The 22,493-nt window shown below is 42.2% G+C and overlaps 3 protein-coding genes and 1 long non-coding RNA gene across 4 annotated transcripts; all 4 read left to right on the top strand.

Annotated features, from left to right (window-relative positions):
* Positions 1 to 213: 213 nt before the first annotated feature.
* LOC4325348 (uncharacterized) lies at positions 214 to 6,296 on the top strand. The gene is made up of 12 exons (XM_015767027.2): positions 214 to 596; positions 2,477 to 2,833; positions 3,310 to 3,469; positions 3,567 to 3,591; positions 3,766 to 3,855; positions 4,255 to 4,426; positions 4,557 to 4,630; positions 4,758 to 4,827; positions 4,940 to 5,011; positions 5,094 to 5,233; positions 5,367 to 5,440; positions 5,808 to 6,296. Exons 2-12 carry the CDS (start codon positions 2,513 to 2,515, stop codon positions 5,873 to 5,875), a joined length of 1,266 nt encoding a protein of 421 aa, XP_015622513.1. The 5' UTR covers positions 214 to 596; positions 2,477 to 2,512; the 3' UTR covers positions 5,876 to 6,296.
* A 3,134-nt stretch (positions 6,297 to 9,430) lies between these two features.
* On the top strand, positions 9,431 to 13,018 carry LOC4325347 (GTP-binding protein YPTM2). The gene is made up of 8 exons (XM_015767003.3): positions 9,431 to 9,554; positions 10,375 to 10,447; positions 10,772 to 10,819; positions 10,899 to 10,946; positions 12,042 to 12,113; positions 12,209 to 12,364; positions 12,499 to 12,602; positions 12,700 to 13,018. Exons 1-8 carry the CDS (start codon positions 9,541 to 9,543, stop codon positions 12,794 to 12,796), a joined length of 612 nt encoding a protein of 203 aa, XP_015622489.1. The 5' UTR covers positions 9,431 to 9,540; the 3' UTR covers positions 12,797 to 13,018.
* Positions 13,019 to 13,644: 626 nt separating this feature from the next.
* On the top strand, positions 13,645 to 14,703 carry LOC136357498 (uncharacterized). Its single transcript, XR_010742817.1, has 2 exons — positions 13,645 to 13,855; positions 14,160 to 14,703. It is a non-coding gene; the product is annotated as an uncharacterized lncRNA (long non-coding RNA).
* Positions 14,704 to 19,061: 4,358 nt separating this feature from the next.
* On the top strand, positions 19,062 to 20,667 carry LOC4323880 (UDP-glycosyltransferase 75C1). The gene has a single exon (XM_015792129.3). It carries the CDS (start codon positions 19,090 to 19,092, stop codon positions 20,551 to 20,553), a length of 1,464 nt encoding a protein of 487 aa, XP_015647615.1. The 5' UTR covers positions 19,062 to 19,089; the 3' UTR covers positions 20,554 to 20,667.
* Positions 20,668 to 22,493: the final 1,826 nt, after the last annotated feature.

The following is a 22,493-nucleotide window of genomic DNA, read 5'->3' as shown; positions in this document are numbered from 1 at the left end:
ATCACCCAGTTAGAAAACGTCCAAAATGTCTAAACTGATGTCCCCAGGCACAAGAAGAAATCAGCACACATACTTCATTTGGTTATGTACACAAACACCACGTACTATGCGTGTGTGGTAACCGCAGAGGATATAGGACCTCACATCTCCCAATTCCCAAGAACAGTAAAAAAAAGATTTTATCTATTTATCTATCTATTTATGCATGGACAAGGGCACAAGTCTAACGAGAGACCACGCAGGGCGTTTGTGGAGAGAGACGGGCGGCGCTGCCAAGTAGGGCATTCCCGCCAGGTAAATTCCCGGGCTTTTTTTCTTTTGCTTGCTTCCTTTGCTTGTCTCCTTTGGTTGCGGCGGGAACAAAAAAAGAAAAAAAAAAGAAGCGCACCGCGCAGCCGCGCGCCACCTCCACCTCCACTCGTCCTCCTCCTCCACTCTCGCAATCTCGCACATATGCGATGCCCGCCAGAATAAAACCCTCCTGCCCTCTCGCCAATGGCGGCCGCTGAAGCTACCTCCTGCTCTTCTTCCTCTTCGTCTTCGGCGTAGCTCCATCCCTGCTGTTGCATGTAGGATTCGATCGATTCGTGGTGGAGGTAAGTAATATCCAATCTCTTCTTGAGTCTTAATTTCTTGGTAGATTTATCTCTTCTCGATCTCCTGTTGTTAATGATGATGAGTTGCCGGATGCCTGCCGGGACTTCGCTTGCAAGCAGCTGCTGTGTGCGTTTCTTGCGTGGGAGTCTTCCTTGGCTGCCTTCCTCTACTACATCTAGCAGATTCTTTCTAATTAAGTTTCGATCAATATGTGCCTTTGTGATTTGTGATATATATTTGAATGGTAGATTAATTAGTTATTCGGTTGATTTTGCTGGATGCATGCATGTAGCTAGGTGAGATGGATGAACAATTGAACCCCTGTCAGTTTGCCAAGTTTAATTAGTCACCACCTGCAAATCAGATTGAAATAGAGGCGAATTAAGGAGATAGTTTCATTCTGCTCAAGTTCTAGACTAGAACATGAGGATTAATTAGATTTTTACTTAACCTGGATGAATCCAACAAGAAAAGATTCTGGTATTCAGAACTGAGTTCGGTTCACCAACGTGTAGTACTCTACAACTATAGTCAAAAAAGGAGGAGGAATATTGTTATGCAACGAAATGAAATGACAGCCAGAATACTGTAGATCAGCATATTCCAATATTTTTTTTGAACGAACATGTGCTAATTTTATTGAATATAGGAGAAGTAAAAGTTACATGTATAAAAAAGAAAGAACCGTACAAAAGGACAAAGGCCTAAGGAATTAAAAGCACTAGGTGTTTTGCTCCCGATTCCAATGTTTTGAAACAAATAGATTTTAACAAATTATGTTTGAATATTTAAACTATTCCAAACCAGGATCATAAATTCATAACAGATCGGCAAATAGCGTGCCCGAGATAGCAGGAAGATACTAGCACCAACGCAATCAAATATCTGAAAAAAAAAATTCTCTGATTCTTAGCTCACACGTCACACAAGTAGTAGTACTATCAATCTATCATTTCTCAGGGGAATTTAACCCAACCAGACCCTTTTGCTTTCCACATTCCACACCATCTCATAATATGCTTTCATAGCTTTACTGCTTTACTCTTTTTCTACATACATCCAAGGCTGCTGCTGGTCATCAGAATTCAGAATGAGAAACATGCCAATGTTGTGTCCTTCTCATTCTTCAGTGAGTGCAGTCCATGGAGCTATGCTGATCTCTTTTTGTCCATCTTTAATCGTCCTAATCCTGCTTTAAAGCCAACCATGTCATCAAGAATTGATCAATGTTCTTTTGAAAACCTCTTTTTGTTTAGTATGTGTTCTTTCATGTCCCTGTCAAGACAGATAAATTGCACAGCACAACGTGTAGCCTTCTGCATGCAGTCCACAGGCCTTGGAAGAAAACCCTTTGATGATGAGTGATGTTGATTCTTGAGCAGATTTACACACAACCCAAAAATACTAATGATGAAAAGGAGTAAGATTAAGTAATCCGTTACACGGCTTTCTTTTATTAAACACAAGCTTTCTTTTCTTGCAAACATTGTTCTACTAGTGACATAAGTTAGTTACTAATTACTAGTTAGTTAATGGTTCTAGTACGGATTTGATGTTTTTATGTAATGGTCAATGCGAGTCAAAGATGATGAAAGCTGCAGGCATTTGCAGTGGGCTTGCCTACAAAGCAAGACACGGACAAACAAAAACAAACGCTCTCATTTGGGAGTTCATGTCTTTGGTGCAAAGGAAACACACGCATGTACGTCGCGATCATGCGTGCTCGATCGGCGAGCTATAGCGCGCTAACGGACAATCTCATGGTCACGGATCGAGTGTGATCGATGCGAAAAAGCAGCTTGCGGGCGCGATTTCTTTCTTTGTCTGCCTAATTCAGTTGATGAATCTTGCATATGGTCTTTTGTGTTGTGTACTGCAGGAGTTGAGCTTGTCAGGTGTTCGTTCTTGGGGATCGATGACGCTGGGCAGCGGCGGCATGGCGGCGGAGGAGGGCGGCGGCAATGGCGAGGCGGCGGCGAGGGGGGAGAGGTGCGTGGTGGTGGCGGTGGAGGAGACGTGCTGCGCGTGCGCGCAGCTCGTGGTCGGGCCGCCGAACCCGATGATGGCGAGGTACGTGTACGCCTTCGTGTTCCTGGCGACCAACCTGCTCGCCTGGACGCTCCGCGACTTCGGCCACCCCGTCCTCGCCGAGCTCCGGCGACTCCGCGGCAGCTGCCAGGGCGCCGGCTACTGCCTCGGCGCCGAGGGCGTCCTCCGCGTCAGCCTCGGCTGCTTCGTATCCTCTTTGCAATTCAATTCAGATTTCAGTCTCAGATTCAGCTTGCATTTTGTGAGGTGGATTTTTGTCCCTGGAGGGACATCCCCTCGTTTTATACATGTCATTTAAAAAGTTATCAAAAAAAAATTTAAAAGCAATTGTCAAGATAAATTAATATATGATATATTTTTTCACAAACATGCGAGTTAAAATTTGACCAATACAATTCGAAACAAAAATAACAAATTTGACCGTATATTAAGCGTTCTATTCATACTTAAATTTGTTATTTTTGTTTCTATTTGTATAAGTTGATTTTTGAATTTACATGTTTGTGAAGTGACATCACATATTGATTTATCGTACTAATTTTTTTTCAAATTTTCAATGACTTTTTAAGTGACATACAAAAATGAGGAGTTATCATCTTAAGGGATGAATTGAGTTTTCCTGCATTTTGTGAATTTGATGTCCTTGACGACGGCGATCACCAGCTGTTCTTCTTCGTGATGTTCTTGTCGACGGTGAGGACGAGGAAGACGCACGATCGCCGGAATTCATGGCACTCCGAGTGGTGGCCGGCGAAGATCGTGCTGTGGATGGGCTTCACCGTCGTCCCCTTCTTCCTCCCCTCGCCTCTCATCCAGCTCTACGGTCAGTGTTGCCATTGTCACCCTCCTCAGCTCCTCTCACCCACCCGTTCTTGATTCCTCTTTGCTCATGGTGTTCGTCTGAATTTTCATATTTTCAGGGAAGATCGCGCATTTCGGAGCAGGGTAAGCCCCGCATGCACATTTTCTTTTTTAATATAAAATACTATAACTTCCGGCCTCTTGCATCAACTAGAGATGCATACACGCAACCAACACACGTTTTTCAGCACGTTCAGCTGAATCGGGTCTCGTTATCGACGTAAAACTGATGGATCATATGATGCGCAATTTTGACAGGGCGTTTCTGGTGATCCAGCTCGTCAGTGTCACCCGGTTCATCACCTGGCTGAACGACTGCTGCCGGTCAGAGACCAACCTGAAGAGATGGTACGTCTACTGATCAAAGCCGCTGATTTCTGTTCCATAAAAAAGCAAATCCAGTTCCCTCCGTCCTAAATTATAAGACCTATATTTTTTTTACACGGTCTTCAATGATATATTTTGATCGTTAGTTTATTCCATGCTATATATTTCCAATAAATATGAAATTAGCATCACATGAAAGTATTTTAAAATATGAATGTAATGATATAATATGCATAATACTTAGCATATATATATATGGTTAGTATAATTATTAATCAAAAGTTACCGAGTTTAATTTTCCTTAAAAAAAAGGTGCCCAAATACGAAGGAAGTACTATGATATGTCACATCAAATACCGAGTACAGCTCACCTGCAATGGCGGCGTACGTCTGACATGGGTTGAGGTGGTGGTGGTGCAGCCATATGCAGGTGCAGGTGGTGTCGATCGCGGCGTACGTGGGCTCCATCCTGGGCGTGGTGCTCATGTACGTGTGGTACGCGCCGCGGCCGTCCTGCAAGCTCAACATCCTCTTCATCACCGTCACCCTCGTCCTCGTCCAGATCATGACCGGCGTCTCGCTCAGCTCCAAGGTCTTGTGCGACTAATTTGCTTACTTCTATCCGGATCGATCGATCTCGATTGGAACAAGTGTTCTCGTGTCTGAATCTCTGAATCTGAAATCTGCATTTGCTCTGTTCTTGGATTGGTTTTGGGTTTCAGGTGAAGGCTGGCTACCTGGCGCCTGGGCTGATGGGGGTCTACATCGTGTTCCTCTGCTGGACAGCGATCAGGAGGTGATTATTTTCTTTGAAAGATTCATTCGGATCTCAGTTCTGAATTTGTGATCTGATCATCCATGGAATCGAATCCATTTTATAACACAACTTTGGTTCTTTTGTTTTTTTTTTGGGCCATGAACAGTGAGCCTCACACAGAGATTTGCAACAAGAAAGCCGAGGTTGCAACGAGTGCAGATTGGGTTAACATCGCGGTAATCATCCAATCAACTGTTCAGAAATGAAATTTAACAAAATCGAACAATGTCATCATCTGCTTAACTGCTGCTGTATAAATCTGAAGAATGAAATGTCCAACATCTGCAGAGCTTCGTGATCGCGGTGATCGTCATCGTCACGGCGACATTCGCTACGGGGATCGATTCCAAGTGCCTCCAGGTCTGTCACTTAACTGAACTCATCAGTGATCAGGGTTATGATCATATCGCCATTGATGCTGAAATTGCTCGAGAATCTGCAGTTCAAGAAGGCCGAGAGCGAGCAGCCCGAGGACGACGACATCCCGTACGGGTTCGGCTTCTTCCACTTCGTGTTCGCCATGGGCGCCATGTACTTCGCTATGCTCTTCGTCGGCTGGAACGCCAATCAAACCATGGAGAAGTAATAATCCCAGCCATAACAACTTCCACTGGTCTTTAGCTTAATAACTTGATAATCCATTCAAGGAGATCAAGTAACCATAATCCGGTAACTGATTACAATTTGTTATGATCCGGTTGATTGATTGCGTCAGGTGGACGATCGATGTCGGGTGGGCGAGCACCTGGGTCCGGGTTGTCAACGAATGGCTCGCGGCGATCGTGTATAGTAAGTGAACCAAACCATGTACTCCTTTCATTCCAAAATATAAAAATGGTTAGTTTTCAAAACTTATATACCATAATATATAAGTATTTATAGTACCCTGATTGTGTGTACACACAGAAATCCAAGCATTTTGAAACAATCAGAATTTTGGGAAGAGAGCCTAACCAATTCAAAACTTAATCAATGATACAAGTGAAAATAAATCTTTTTTCCGCCACAAACCTTAATCTTTACTAAACAGGCTAGAAATACTTACATTTTAAAACGGAGATAGTATAACAATATCTAGCCGCGCAATTGCACGAGCTACATCTGCACTAGCTACTGTATATTACTGACAAAACTGCCGTTGCACCTGCACTTTCAGTATGGATGGTGATTGCTCCAATTGTCTGGAAGGGAGGGCAGGTCGGCTCATCGCCAGAGGGCACATGACACAAGGAGAACAAATCAGAATTCAGAAATGGAGCTTCGTCAGATGATGCAGCGATAAATACTTGGTCAGCGACAAACACGTACGTAGCTGCAGGCTGCATGATCAGGGAGATGTACAGGATGAGAAGAACAGTTTTGCTTTCGTTGCAGCTGCTGCAGAGAGGCATATGCAATTGGCATCCATTGCCCATACGAGTGTAGCTAGCTAGCTAAGCTAGATATTTGTATGTTCAGTTTCCTCTCCTGTTACTGGAGAGGGCAATGCATCGAATCAGCAAAGCATATTGTCAAATGACAAACTGCTGCTGAACATGCAAAAGGGGCAGCAACCCTTGGAATATACGCAGACTTCCTGAAACAGTGACTAATTTCTGTCATTTGGAATTTCAGTTCTGATCTGAAACTGGGTACTCATTGCCTATCTCTCTCTCTCTCTCATGATTCAATATTTATGTAGGGTACTCCTATGATGTAATCTGATCAGGTTACAAAGCTTGAAGAAATCTTGTTTGAGTGAGAGGGTGACTGAGATCTCTCATGTGATGCATGCATCTGATCGATTCTGATCAGGTCGGCCAGGGACATGAAAGAAATGATTTACTCCCTCACTTCCAAAATGTAAAAATATAGTATTGGATTAAACATTTTATAATACTACAAATCTGGATATATATATAAAATGTCTAATCTGGTACTTCCTCCGTTTCACAATGTAAGTCATTCTAGCATTTCCCATATTCATATTGATATCTATCTAGATTCATTAACATCAATATGAATGTGGGAAATGTTAGAATGACTTACATTGTGAAACGGAGGGAGTAAGTAACTCTTAAAAAATTAAATACTAATCCATACAAGAGATCAAACAAAAGGAATAGATAAGCATCAATCGTTGGAGTAACTCATTTTCTGATATTGCCATGCCCTGATTTCTGAAATTTTGTCCTATGAACAAAAAAAAATGTGTATATGCTCTAAATTACGATGTTATGATGGAAAATGGATCATACTTCGCCTTTTCTGCGGCTTCCTACATGCCTCCTATTCGCTGGTTGTTGTTTCCTCACGCTACTCCTACTCTATACACATTTGCATGCAACCTAATGACCCCTCTTGTTTGCAGCAATATTGTACTGATGTACTCTCCCGTCCTTAAAAAAAAACTTAACCCAGGAGAGGTCATACAACGAATTAGACAAGTGTCACATCCCTTCTAGATACACATTTCAATACTCGTGGTACGTTTTTCAAACTGCTAAACGGTGCGTTTCATACGAAAACTTTCTATATGAAAGTTGCTCTACAGCGCGGAATATTAGTTTGAGCACTGCACAACGCCCTCTCCTTCTGGTTTTCCTGTTTTTTACCACACCACTTTTCCTCCGCATCCCACATTTCCTCGGTTTGTTTTTTTTCGTTTCTTTACCACTCCACTTTCCGTGTTTCTTTTTTCTCTTTTCCATCTCATCCGTGCTTCATCCATGGGCCCAGTAAAATATTAACCATCTAGATTTTTTTTTTCGTTCCTTATTTGTAGTTTTTCTATTTTCGCGTTTTAGTAAACTATTTACTGTCTAGTTTTTCTTTCCGAGTTTTCCGTTTTTCTAGTATCTCCGCACGTTTCAAAAGTAACAAATTTACTCCATTTACTCCGTGGAGTTTTTCATTTACTCCGAGCCTCCCACATCCGCTCATTTAAAAGTAACAAATTTACTCGCATGAATGCCTCCATACGCAATACCTAGATGGTCGTAAAAGAATTACTACCAGCTTACAACGCTAGTAATTCTTTTACCAATATTATAAATATTGTTTAGATTTCATGGTCTGTGAGTAAAACAATTACTACCTTCCTTTCGATATAGCCCATGATCTCGTAGCCACCCTATAGTAATATATTTACTGATGTGTTCAATACACAATATAAGAGTAAAAACCGAGATTTCCTGGTATGCGACTATGCGAGTAAAACAATTACCACATTCCTCTCGATATAGCCATGATCTCATAGCCACAGTGTAGTAATATTTTTACTGATATGTTCAATATACAGTATAAGAGTAAAAATCTAAAACTAAGAGTATTGTTGATCTGTATCACAAAATAATCGTATAAATGAAAAAAATTACTGGCTCAATCACACACAAGCGATAAAATTACTCACAAAATTACTCACAGCTGAATCAAACTAGAAAAAAAAATGATTCAGCCAAAAATCCATCTGGTGGCTTTGCTGGATCTTGCTATAAGGATGAAGAGCACGGTCTATGTCTTGTGACTGGTAGTGGAGAGGGCAACCGGGTGGCGAGCAGTAGTCGACGATGGAATCATGGAAGGATGTAGCGGTGTGGTATAGAGATGAGCTCGACGTTGCGCAGTAGCAGCCATTCATCATCTAGCAAGCACGAAAAAATGCAAAAACATTCTCGTTCATGTCAATACAGATGACGAGCAAAAGAAAAATAGCAAACAACTTCCATCACCGGCGGACTCCACCCTATCCTCTGCAGCCAGCCACATGGAGCACGATGTGCAAATGTAGGACCTGTGCAGCCCATCAATTGAGATCAGGTAATATTGAAGATTGCACGTTAATTTGATTTGCAAAAAAAATTAGGGCTTCATGCGTGAAGTTGAAGGAGAGTATGCATATGCAAATCAGAGTGTCATTTCCTTGCTTGTTCTATCAATGTCGCCGATGTGGAGCAGCCGCTGGTTGTTGCTATTGGCCCAGGTGAACACCTCTTTGCTGGTTAAGGTGATACCTAGCGTCCGGCAGCGAGGCCCGAAGCGTGCCTTCGCCTCAACCGTCGCCGGCCACTGCCATCAACCACCACGGTGTCATCCTCCTCCTCCATGGTGTGTCGCCGATCTGTGGGGTGGGATGGTGGATCGATCCAGATCCCAAAAAAAAGGAAAAAAATGAAGTAGGGGCGAGAGTGGTTGGTTGGGTACGGGAAAAATATAATATATACCGGAAGCAGAGAAATTGTTTTTATCGCAGTTAATCATTTACTCCGATAATGGTGGGAGCACGATGCGGGACGTGGGGTGGGATCGGAAGCAGTGGAGTTGTTTTTATTATCGAAGTAAATCGTTTACTCGAATAAAGTTGGGTGGTTGGGGCGCGCGATAGGAGTAAATCGTTTACTCCGACAACGGTAGGAGTGAAATGACGGAACGTGGGGTGGGGTGGGCCTGGGCTGATGCATGTTTGGCGCTTAGAATTCTATCAAATTAATCTATGTTTCAAGTTTGTAATAATTAAAACTTAATTAATTATACGTTAATATTACCTCGTTTTGCATTAAAACACTTAATTTTTATCTCTAAGAGAAAAAAACACCACCTAAATTAAATTTTTTAAGCATGGAGAAAGTACATATTTTTTGTTTTTACACAGCTGGTAGATGTGTAGCAAATCCAAAATAAAATCCACGAGGCAAACGCGTCCGTGGAGCAGTCGAGCCGAAGCAAACGCCGCCCGCTTCCGAGTTCCGAGTCGGCGCGGCGGACGGTATATTTATCATCATCCTGCCCCCCTGCAAAATCCTTCCTACTTTTACGACACCTCCCCACCCCCCGTCTCCTTCTCCCTCGTCTCCAGATCCGTGGGTCGAAGCAGCGGCGGCGCCCGATCCACGGCGGTCACTCCCTCCGCCATGAATCCCGAGTAGTAAGCACTCCCATCCCTCACCTCCTCCTTCCTTCCTTCCTATGGTTCGTGATCTCCGCCCCCGGTTTCGCCGTGCTGCTCGTTTGGTTAGGTTGCCCGGATCTGAGCGGGATCCCTTCGCATGGTTTCGATCCGGATCTCAACTTGGTGGCTAGGTTTTTCGTCTTCTTCACACGTGGTTTTGACGACGCGCGGGTTGTTTTTTTTGTTGACGATGATCTCCTCATTATCACGTCAATTGCAAAAGGGGGAATTCGGCAATCGCTCATCACACCATGATTTGCTGATGTCTCATACATATTTGGGGAATGGGAATTGGATTTTATTCTACCAGGAAATTTAGTTTATAATGTTGCCTTATGTGCGTGCCAATGTATCATATCAGCTCATGTCCGTCTGCTCTGTAGTTATGTGTAAAAACATTGCCATAGTTTTGAATTTGGATATCTTCCACAAGTACTAATACTAGGCATATTGGTCCCGTTTGGATATCAACATACTTTTGGAGCAGATGTATATGCATCATTATTCAGTTACTTTTACCTGCATATATAAGGGAGTCCTAAATAATACAATGGTCTCTATTGACATTTATTCATGCCATGATTTGATAGTTACCTATAAGGGAAGTTGACTTTTGGGATATGGAAAGATAACATTTTATTGTAAATAATTCCCACTACTGTAGGAGTGCATTACTACATGTGATAAAACACTGTGTTGAAATGAAGAAGGTAGCAGTTGTATGCATGTAATTGTTATTTCATTTTCTCTATGTACTGCTACTGTAACACTAGTTTTTTCTTTTGGTCAATTTCAGCGACTACCTTTTCAAACTTCTCCTCATTGGTGATTCTGGTGTTGGGAAATCGTGCTTGCTTCTCAGATTTGCGGTACGAGTTTAACTCATTGTCTCATTCTCCTAATTGTGTTTTTGTACTAAGTCATTCTGGAATAAATAGTTCTTATATGTAAATGTGCTTCAGTAGAAACATGCAGTGTAGGATCATACCTCACTATTGCAATAGCAAAGTGGTTATGATAATTATGCAAGGGATTCCTTCCATTGGTCATCTTTTTGTTATAAACATGAACTGTAAGATCATGAATCCACAATTCACTCGTATTAAATAATAAAGAATCAAGCATGAAGCTTGACTAAATTTTCTGTTACGTAGATTGTGAATGTTATTGATGTACTTGCTTCCTGTGATTAGGATGACTCATACCTGGACAGCTATATCAGCACAATTGGAGTTGATTTTGTAAGTAATATATTGTTGATTTACTTGAGTTAAGTTTACTTTTTGTAGCACAGCAATAAGTTGTGCATTTTGTTTGCAGAAAATACGGACAGTAGAGCAGGATGGGAAGACCATCAAGCTTCAAATCGTAAGATTACTGCTACCTTTTCTTCATCGCTTTTGATCCCGTATTGTTTTTTACTTGTGCTAGACAAATTCATAAATAAGGATGTCCAGTTATGATGCAATGGTTATTGTGAATGAATCTAGAAAGATATGTTCTGAAGGTTATGTTCCCATATTTGTGAAATATTGGTGCTGCTCATCGGTGAAATTTCATTTTCCTTGCTCGTAATAGATTCTATAGATTCTTGAGAGTAAGTTATATGGTGTGCCCTCATTGTCAGGGGTGAAAATTGTTCAGTTTATGATTTTTTGCGGTTGTGGCAAGATCTGGTCTCAGAGGATTTACCATCTTAATTGTGTTCTCTTTATCCAAAGGGTAAAGTCTATTTTTGGGCCTTGAACTTTGCTAAGCCCATTTATCACCCTGAACTACAAAACTGGTTATTTTTTCAAAACATTCAAAGCCAGACACAACACCCTGAACCATATGTTATGGTGGTTGTCATGAACTTTAACTAGGTAAGTTTCATGGTGGTGGACCTTAATATGCATAATAAGAGTCTGAATTAGGAAAATCATGTCTATTTCAAACAAAACCACTAACAAATTATGTCTCAGGGTGTCTTTTGGCTGGTTTAAAAGTTGAGGGTGAAAAATAATCGATTTCTTTGTAGTTTGGGGTGAAATAGTTTGAACAACAAGTTCAAGGGCTAAAAATGGACCTTACCCTTATCGAAATATGCATATGATATTTTTTTACCCATATTTGAATGTGTTCGAATGCTGAACGTTGTATCGACACCTGAACTCAATTCTGGCAAGTATATACTTTATAATATTAAAACCCAGAATTGAATTCAGATATGGGCTATGGAGTGCTTTGGTATGTCCGTCATTGTTATTGCAAATTGTGCCACTGATGAGAAATCTTTAAATTTGTTTAGAAACTATTCTTTTTTGAGTAGCAAACTTTGAGAAGTACATTAAACTTGGTGAAATGTGATCCATATCCATAGAGTAATCTGAAGTGGAGCAATAGTCCAAGTGCATCATGAATTTAGTATTTGAAAATATTGTTAAGACTGTGGTATGAGTATACTCTTTTACTTTGTTACAGTGGGATACTGCTGGACAAGAACGTTTCAGGACGATTACAAGCAGCTATTACCGGGGAGCTCATGGAATAATTGTAAGTTGGCCACATGATCCAACCGCTATTTTCTGCAAAGTATTGGCCATCTTGTCCCTTTCATTAAACTAATTCATCCTATCTTGTGCATGCAGATTGTATACGATGTGACAGACCAAGAAAGCTTCAACAATGTGAAGCAGTGGTTGAATGAAATTGATCGTTATGCAAGTGACAATGTAAACAAGCTCCTTGTTGGGAACAAGAGCGACCTAACTGCCAACAAAGTTGTGTCATCTGAAACAGCTAAGGTAAGCTCTCCAGAGTCATTTGATTGAATGTGTATTGGCTTTGATCGACTGTGTATTGGCTTTCTCACCATTGTCATGTGATGCTCTTATTTATACGCCTTTAACATATCTACAATCGTTAAAATATCCCGCAGGCGTTTGCTGATGAGATGGGCATCCCCTTCATGGAGACAAGTGCCAAGAACGCCACTAATGTGGAGCAGGCCTTCATGGCTATGGCCGCATCCATCAAGGACAGGTACAACTTTAAATCCACATGAGCAGTGTAGCTCTTGTATTACCCTCATATCTGGGTAGATTTTAGTAACGAACATCCCACCTGTCATTTTTCTCAGGATGGCTAGCCAACCGGCCGCTTCAAATGCAAGGCCACCGACCGTGCAGATCCGCGGGCAACCTGTCAACCAGAAGACGTCGTGCTGCTCGTCCTAAAGATAACCAAGTCTTTCCTTCCATGTAAAATTCGACGTATGTTACTACTGTTTGCTCACTACAACGTATTTGTGATATTCATTTGAACGCCCTTGATACCATCTTTTCTTTAATCAGATGGTTAGGCAGCTGCAAATATATATGTAACCTTGCTTTGTTGCTCTTTGCTCACGAATCGAGAGGAGCAAGCAGAACCAGTGTATTTGATTCTTTTCACGCTTACATTTTTCCCATTTCATTGCATACAAGTATTCTGTGTTGAGGTTTAGTTAGACCGGACAGCGGACTGATTACAACAATTTTACAACTTGTCACAGGTGTTGGAAAGTTAATTTTGCATCGGTAGAAAGACTATATCTTTCATTGAGTGATTAGGTCCAATTATTTTGTTCCTTGCCGTGAGCTGGGTCCCATATTTTTATATCTAATCCCATGAACGTCAGTGTTGTTCTGGATTCCGAACGTCTCACACGATCGCTTCGGGCCTCGCTGATAACGCTTAGGTTCACGACATCCGTGGTGCCCTCAGTAGTCATCTCCCAATTCTTGGCAGTCTGGGACGCCGTGCTTCCCACCTAGCTGACCCTAGGAATGGAGGACCGGCTTGTCAGACTTGGATGAGCAACCGACAATATTCGGCGCACTCTGCCTACCAGGCCTACCTTCTGGGCCTCCACTCTTTTGCTTGCGCCGACCTGCAATGGGATGCTAAAGGGCCTACCTAAATGCAAGCTTTTCCTCTGGTTTACACTCCAGCAGTGTTGTTGGACAGCTGATATTCTGTTAAAGTGTAGAGTCGACATCCATTTATTGTGCCCCTTGCCCCTTCTGTGCTCAGGAGTTTGAGACGACAAACCATATCCTACTCCACTATGTGTTCGCTCAATAGATGCGGCACCGCGTGCTATCCACGGCAGGCTGGACTGGTACCCTACCTCTAGAGCTCGCCTTCTAGAGCAGCTTTGTCAAGGCTTTGACTCCTTGATCTTGCTGGTGTCCTGGCAGCTCTGTAAGGAGCGGAACTCCAGGATTTTCAACTCCGCTCTTTTGTCCATCCAGGTTGTCTTTGACTCGATTATTCAAGATTTTCAACTCCGCTCTTTTGCCCATCCAAGTTGTTTTTTCAACTCCAGTCGAACGCTGGATGGCTTATCTCGACATTTTGTTGGGAGGATAGCAGTGCTCTTTTACTTGCTTGCTCGTGTCTTGCCTAGCTTCTAAGCCTTAGTCCTCTAAGTCCCTTTTCGCCAGATTTTTGTGCTAGTTTTTTTTTCTCTTGTACCTCCTCCGCAATGGCCTCTGACTGTTGCCTTAAATTCCACATTCTTATAATATATTGATGTGTAATTTTTTTACGCGTTAGTTAAAAAAAAGACACGCCATGGCGCGCCCCAGCACATGACACAAGGAGAACAAATCAGAATTCAGAAATGGAGCTTCTCATCGAGATTTTGAAAGTCACACGAATTGAATGGCATATTCTGAAAACGGTGTGAATTGGATGGCATATACTGAAAAATCTCTTCGTCAGATGATGCAGCGATAAATACTTGGTCAGTTATACAGACACGTACACTGCTGCAGTTGCATGATCAGGGAGATGTACAGGAGAACAGTTTTGCTTTTGTTGCAGCTGCTGAAGAGAGGCATATGCAATTGGCATCCATTGCCCATACGAGTGTAGCTAGCTAGCTAAGCTAGAGCTTTGTATGTTCAGTTTCCTCTCCTGTTACTGGAGAGGGCAATGCATCGAATCAGCAAAGCCAAAGCATTGTCAAATGGCAACTGCTGCTGAACATGCAAAAGGGGCAGCAGCCTTAGGAACAAACAGTGACTAATTTGATTTCTGTCGTTTGGCACTGTATGTAATTTCAGTATATATTTCAGCTCTGATCTGAAACTGAATACTACTCATTTGCCTATCTCTCTCATGCTTCAAGATTTATGTAGGGTACTCCTATGATGTAATCTGATCAGGTTATTTTGGAGTATTAACATATCTGATCGAATCTGATCAGGTCAGCCAGGGACAAAGAACGAAATGATTTAACTCCAGTGTTGTTGCGGTGAGCTGGAGCGTGCGTGCAGGACAAACTAAAACCTGAAACCGTGGGGCGTAGTACTACTGTAGGAGTATTACGTATCGTGCGATTGTTTGTAGCGCCGTCTAAGGTGAGTACACTAGGTGACAGGCCAGGTACATCGTCATGGCAAACGTCAGAGTTCCAGACATACATGGCCCAGAAACCAATCCAATCAGTTGTTCGCTTGTCACTTGTGGCTGTAATTCAGTTGCAACTGACCTGGCTGAACCCCTCATCGTTTGGCTTTATGTTCTCTCTCCGCAAAATATGTACACTTCATCCGTTCTAAAATATAAGAACCTAGAACCAGATACTACGAATCTAGATAAGCTGTCTGTCTAGATTCGTAGTAATAAAAAAGTCCTAAACTCTTATATTTTATAGGACTGAGTGAGTAAGAAATAACATATGCTTAAAGAAAAAATGTCCTAAGTTCTTATACTATAAATCTGAATAAAGAGAGGTATATCGTTTCATGTCTACAATTCGTAGTACAAGATATATCTCATTCAACCAAAGTCCTTTATATTTTGGGACGCACGGGGTAAGAATCATCCGCTGCTAAAATTTAAACCTAAAGTTTATTTTAGGATATTTTAATGTAGTTTTTAAATTAGATTTTAAGTCATCAAGAACATATGTATGTAAAAGTTTCATCTAAATTATTGTGACTTGCATATAATAATTAGATTTTAAATTATTGTTTTTGCATATATATATATATATATATATATATATGTGTGTGTGTGTGTGTGTGTGTGTGTGTGTGTGTGTGTGTGTGTGTGAAAGTTTCAGCTGATAGTGAATCGACGGGGACCTTAGCCTACCAAGTCACATCGGTCACATAGATCGACAATGAGTGTATGCAACTGCAATCGGGATTGTGCATGAATGAATGATTGGTTTCAGATCTGCATCCATGTCAAGCTTCACTCTTCTTGTATGTTTTGGCCACAGCTCTGGGCCTCATGCTAATCCGTTTTGCCGCTCGCAGTTCACGTGGTTTGGCAATACATCAATTTGGCGTCCTGCTTATTGATCCGGAAGCAGTACTGCTCTTGTTGTAAAGCGAACCGTTTCAATACTGAAACTTGCAAGCAATGATTGATTTATCGATCACCACCTACTATAGTTCTCTTTATGATGAGATTGCTAATAAAAGCGGGCAAAGTAGTCCCTCGGTAAGAAAGACTTATGAGAAAGGCTAGTAATCATGCACGTGCAATCCACGTTTGATAGAATATATCACACACAATATGCATCTATGTGTTTTAATAACTGACAAAACTAAGAATTTGTTGGTTTTATATCAATTACAATAGACTGGAGTACATAATTTTGCAAAATATTATTGCATTTGTGATTTGCAGGGGATTGGAGCTCTGGCCAAAACCCACTTCAGTCCATAGCTTTGCTAATAAAAAGATCCAAAATTTTGGAGAAATGAGTTCACGATAGTGAAGTGAGTTAGTTCATGAACAAAATCACTAAACTAAATATATTTTAACGAAATTTTTGAGCATACTTTACCTCAACGGAGAATAAAACTCTCAGCATAGTCATATAAGGATATGGTGTATATGCTGAGCACTCGCATATTGTAGCTACAAAATGCTTTACCTTGGGGAAGAGGCCTGCCCTTTCGGTCCAAAAGATCTTCAGGCTGCCAAGCTGAAAATATAAAATATCAATTATTGAATCAATTTATCTACAATAGTGCTTCACCTTGGGGAAGAAGCCTGCCCAGAAAACTTCATCTCTTAGTTGCAAAATATAGCATTTAAAATTTGTAAAAAAAAACAACTTCTTCGTCTACTTTATCATCTCAACAAATTATAAGTATCTCATTTAATTTATTCACCTATTTACTCAACTCAACTTAATCATAATCATCATATCCCACATTAAATTTGACCTCTCCTTTAAAACCCATAAATGTTTTTATTTTAAGACAAAGGAAATCGGTAAGGGCAATGTTAACAATAGAGCAAACTGCTAGTTCTATCTTTAGCTAGATCATGTAATGTCAATATAATGCATACTATATCATCAATATATGATCTACCTTATTATCTCGTAACACTCATTTGAGTCCATGCTGGAGTTGAATACAGATCTATGGTTTCTCTTTTCTAACTCAACAAAAATTTAATATACTCTATAACAATTATTATAGCACGCTCACATCATGTTTACTTGCTCCAATGAGATAGTTGGAGAAGTCCTCTTTTACGAGTAGAACTGCGGGCATACCACTCCAAGGCTCCAAGCTCACACCAATACACGTGCATACGTAGTCATATGTGTCCGTTACTTATAGTCCAAAATTGTATGACATAGAAGATGTATAGCATACTCATCACTTTCTTCGAGTTGATAGTGCTTGTCATTTTGAATAAAGACATGGTCTTGACCGCTATTTTTTATTACAATATATGTAAAAATATCAATAAATATATGATTTTATTGAAGTACTTTTTAAGTACAATCTACATATATGGTCACCATATTTCTAAGAAATATTTTAGATATTATTTATAGTCGAATTTTTTAGAGTTTGATAATAGCCTTGTCAAAAATAACAAATACTATCAATTCGTAGGTAGTTTTACACACTACATTTACTGTATATTTTAACCCTTATTAAAATCCTAGCGCACATATGAGCGTAATATTTATGTACACCAAAATTTAAAATTTCATGTGTAAAGTCATACACCATGACTCTACACCGTATCATTTTTTTGTCCCTGTAATATGGTAATATATTCTTAAAACTAGTGTAAGTTAGTGCTAATTAGTGGGACACAAGACCCACCAGCACTAATCCTGGTAGGTTATTAAGCGTACACATGTACATTTAGCCATCTGGTCACATATATATTAGCTTATCAATGGATCTCTTTCTCTCCAAATTCGACCCAACCTATTTGCAATTGGCAGGTTGACAGTAATAACCTTATACCATATATCATAAACATTAGTTCGCATTGGAACGGTGTTTTAATAAGTTAACAATTAAGGTGAAGAGCGAGAGGTCGACGAAGGTCAGAAGTAGATATTGTAATACGACGGTGTAGTATCTATCTTCTAATTATCTCCATCTCAAGATATGTGGTAATTTTTAACAATGAATCCAGATAACTATTATCTCCATATCCTAAATATAGTAACTTTTGATTATTAATCTGGACTGGACATATAATTATCTAGATTCATAGCTAAAATTACTTATATTTTGGGATGGACGGAGTATTAAATATGATACTCTTGTATAATATCTACTACTTCCTTTCCAAAATATAACTTTTAATTATATATGAATGTGGATGGGTATTTGTTCATATTATAGCTAAGAGCTGTTATGAATCTGGATGAGTAGTGGTTCAGATTCATAGCTAAGCGTTTCTATATTTTAAAATGGAGATAATATTGTTGGTGACAATGGTGTGCACATCAATTTCAAAAATTTATAGATGAACTTGTGTTAACGAAATATCACATCATTTCCTCTCGTGTATATATAACTTATAATGTTACAAATTGAAAATATACCGTCAAGATTGTATATGTTTTTCACATCCCTTAAGCAACGGTGTTGTGACGTGGAGTTGTGCGTGTACAACTTTACTAATCAGAGATTAAAATTCCCTGAGGGCACACATATTACATATACCCTGCACTATACTTCCTTTGTCCCAAAGAAAAATAACTTCTGAAAATGAATCGATTCATCCTTAAAAGTTGAATTTTTTTTAAGGATAGAGGTGTAGGATTTTAGCAAGGTCCAATATATAGGTTACGGATTTGTCATTGGTCGTTGTATTCTTTTATGTATGCCAGAGAATGCATTCGCGGATATATGGGTTTTATATTGCACGTTTAGCAATGACATAATCGGGAAACATATTGAATACTCCCTCCGTCCCAAAACATAAGCATTTCTACAAATGAATCTAGATAACTCCATGTTCATATTCGTGTTGTTTTTTTAATTAATTTAGCTCACAACATATGGGCAGATCTGAGCTGGACCAGGGAGTCAGGTCAGGCGAGAGGCGAGGCCACCACACAAAACTGTAGCGAGTGTGGCCACCCATGCATGCAATGCAGCCTCATCGCTTACGTCACCGCCGTCCTCCCCCCCCCTACATAAACCATCAGCATCATCATCATCAGCCGCAAGCCACTCCACCTCGAGCTCTCGCAATGCCGGCCATGGAGGAGGAGGCGGTGGCCAACGAGGCGCATCACTTCCTCGTCGTCACGTACCCCGCCCAGGGCCACATCAACCCGGCGCGCCACCTCGCGCGGCGCCTCGCGCGCGCCGCGCCGGGCGCCCGCGTCACCATCTCCACCGCCGTCTCCGCCTGCCGCAAGATGTTCGGCGACGCCGCGGCTGCGGGCGCCGGCGGGGAGCTCGTCGACGAGGGGGGTGTGCGGTACGCGCCGTACTCCGACGGCTACGACGACGGCTTCGACAGGGCGGTGCACGACAGCGCCAGCTACATGACCCAGGTCAGGGTCGTCGGCGCGCGCACGCTCGCCGCCGTCATCGAGGGGTTCCGCGCCGCCGGGAGGCCCGTCACCCGCGTCGTCTACACGCTGCTGCTCACCTGGGTCGCCGACGTCGCCCGCGACCATGGCGTCCCCGTCGCGCTGTACTGGATCCAGCCGGCCGCCGTGCTCGCCGCCTACTTCCACTACTTCCGTGGCACGGGCGGCGTCGACAGGGACATCGCCGCGGCGGCGGCGGCGCGGGACCGGATGGCGCCCGTGCGCGTCCCGGGGCTCCCGCCGCTCCGGCTGCGCGACCTCCCGTCGTTCCTCGCCATCGCCGACGACGACGACCCCTACGCCTTCGTGCTCGACGCGTTCCGCGACATCGTCGCCGTGCTCAGCCGCGGCGACAGACCCACCGTGCTCGCCAACACGTTCGACGCCATGGAGCCCGAGGCCGTGGCGTCGCTGCGGCAGCACGGCGTCGACGTCGTCCCCGTCGGGCCGGTGCTCTCCTTCCTCGACGCCGCCAAGAGCGGCGGCGGCGGCGGCGCCATCACCACCACCACCAGCAACGACCTCTTCAAGCAGAACGACACGGGCTACCTCGAGTGGCTCGACGCGCGGCCGGCCGGCTCGGTGGTGTACATCTCCTTCGGGAGCCTGTCGACGATGAGCCGGCGGCAGATCGCCGAGGTGTCCCGCGGCATGGCGGCGAGCGGCCGGCCGTTCTTGTGGGTGCTGAGGAAGGACAACCGCGGCGAGGCTGACGACGTCGCCATCGACGGCGGCGTGGTGGTGGAGTGGTGCGACCAGGTGAGGGTGCTCGGGCACCCGGCGGTGGGGTGCTTCGTGACGCACTGCGGGTGGAACTCGACGCTGGAGGCGGTGGCGAGCGGCGTGCCGGCGGTGTGCGTGCCGCAGTGGACGGACCAGGGCACCAACGCGTGGCTCGTCGCCGAGCGGCTCGGCGCCGGCGTCAGGGCCGCCGTGAGCGAGGTCGACGGCGTGCTGGAGGCCGGCGAGCTGAGGCGGTGCATCGACGCCGCCACGTCGGAGGCGGTGCGCGCCAGCGCGGCGGCGTGGAGAGAGAAGGCGCGGGCGGCGGTGGCCGACGGCGGCTCGTCGGAGAAGAACCTGCAGGCGTACGTTGGGAAGATTCGCGCCAATTAGATGTGTCTTATTGGATTTTGAATTGGGATGATGCTCCAATTTTATATGTAATTAGCCGAATTTCCTATGTAATTGTGGAAATATATGCTAATGCATATTTGTATTTCATTTTAATGTAGAGTTGTGCGGTTGTGCCTACTAGACACACTCTAGTACTCCCTCCCTCCAAACAAAAGTAATCTTGGTGAGGATTTCACATCATCTAGAGCAAGTCTAGGGGCCTGTTTAGTTAGTTAAATAAAAATTTTTGGGTGTCGCATCAGACGTCCGACCAAATGTTGGAAGGGGTTTTTAGACACAAATGAAAAAAAAACTAATTTCATAACTTGCCTGGAAACCGCGAGACGAATCTTTTGAGCCTAATTAATCCATCATTAGCACATGTGGGTTACTGTAGCACTTATGACTAATCATGTCCTAATTAGGCTCAAAAGATTCGTCTCGCGATTTACATGCAAATTGTGCAATTAGTTTTTCTTTTTATCTATATTTAATGCTCCATATATGTATCCAAAGATTTGATGTGATGTTTTTAGAAAAAAAAAATTTGAGAACTAAATAGGGCCTAGATTCATTGTCTTATGTGGTATCAAATCATCACCTAGGTTGTTTTTTTTTAATGGATGGAATACATGTTTATATATAATCCTATCAGATCCTAGGTTCTTGTATTTTAAGATGGAGGGGGTACTAGCTTGTTGTCTCGTTTGAATGAACCTTAGTTTGATACCGTTTTCGACACATATCAAGTGGTTGAATTGGCCTATCGCTCTAAATAACACGTCACATAATCAAATCAAGTAATTTGATCCTACTGGATAGAGTCATTACACGGTACTCCAATCAAACCAACAAGTGATATGTATGTATCAAGATTTAAACTCCTATCGGCAGCAAAATCATCAAGCTTAGGGAGGAGATAATTAAGGAGGACAAGTCTTGAAATTAATCCTGATGACTGCGTTTGGTTCACATCCGTTTCTTAGAGACGCATTCGAGTAACATAGCAAGAGGAAATTGAGAAAACATATGTAAAGGCGCCAACTAAAATGGGTCTTTGAGGCGAGATGATGTTCCAATTTATATAAACTAACCGAATTTCATATGTAACTATGCAAGTATTTCGTTTGAATGTAGAGTTGTGCCTACTATAAAGCTTAGACGCACTGTATATCCTTATACTCAAGTACATGCTTATAATGGCTAGGGATGTAATTATCTTCCTTTTTCTTTTTAAAAAAAGTGTAGCTAGTTGTTTCATTGGAATGAACCTTAATTTGTCGCCATTTTCGACACTTCTCAAGTTGTTTGAAAGTCATCGAGTTGGCACTATTCACCCTGGCCTGCCACACTTAAGTACATGTCACACAATCAAATCGAGTAATTTGGCACTTATGTTGGTGGAGTTATCACACAGTACTCCATACAATCCAACAGGTAGCATGTCTGTATCAAAGTTATGAACTTCAATTGGCAGCAAAATCATCGGGTGTATAGTATAGCCAATTGCTAACTATAGTATAAATATTGACACATCATCTATAATCAATTTAATAGTATACTTGTAATAGGTAGCTATAAATATATTATGCCATCTCTCTTTCTACACAACTAGAGTATGTGATGCAGTTGGCTATAAATTTATAGCCCGCGTGTTCCTCTATTTCTCTCCTTTCTCTCCTCCAGCTAAGCACAAATCCAATGTGATAATTATTATATCATATTTATATCATCTTATTGTACTCACTCAAGATGAGATAAGGACAAATCCAATCCTCGTTACTGTGTTTGGTTCACATCCTTGTTTAGTTGGGGAAAATTTTTAGGTTTGTTTGTCACATCGGATATACAGATACACATTTGAAGTATTAAACGTAGTCTAATAACAAAACAAATTATAGATTTCACCAGGAAACTGCGAGATGAATTTATTAAGCTTA

Source organism: Oryza sativa, chromosome 1, assembly GCF_034140825.1.
Source record: "Oryza sativa Japonica Group chromosome 1, ASM3414082v1".
Classification (NCBI taxonomy): domain Eukaryota; kingdom Viridiplantae; phylum Streptophyta; class Magnoliopsida; order Poales; family Poaceae; genus Oryza; species Oryza sativa.
This window is presented reverse-complemented; position numbering and strand designations above follow the sequence as displayed.

Coding starts and splice junctions, on each gene's coding strand:
- LOC4325348 (XM_015767027.2), top strand. CDS start 2,513: ATGACGCTGGGCAGCGGCGGCATGGCGGCGGAGGAGGGCGGCGGCAAT. Junction 3,470..3,566: donor GCCTCTCATCCAGCTCTACG/GTCAGTGTTGCC, acceptor TCATATTTTCAG/GGAAGATCGCGCATTTCGGA. Junction 3,592..3,765: donor ATCGCGCATTTCGGAGCAGG/GTAAGCCCCGCA, acceptor CAATTTTGACAG/GGCGTTTCTGGTGATCCAGC.
- LOC4325347 (XM_015767003.3), top strand. Junction 10,448..10,771: donor GCTTGCTTCTCAGATTTGCG/GTACGAGTTTAA, acceptor TCCTGTGATTAG/GATGACTCATACCTGGACAG. Junction 12,365..12,498: donor TGTCATCTGAAACAGCTAAG/GTAAGCTCTCCA, acceptor AATATCCCGCAG/GCGTTTGCTGATGAGATGGG.
- LOC4323880 (XM_015792129.3), top strand. CDS start 19,090: ATGCCGGCCATGGAGGAGGAGGCGGTGGCCAACGAGGCGCATCACTTC.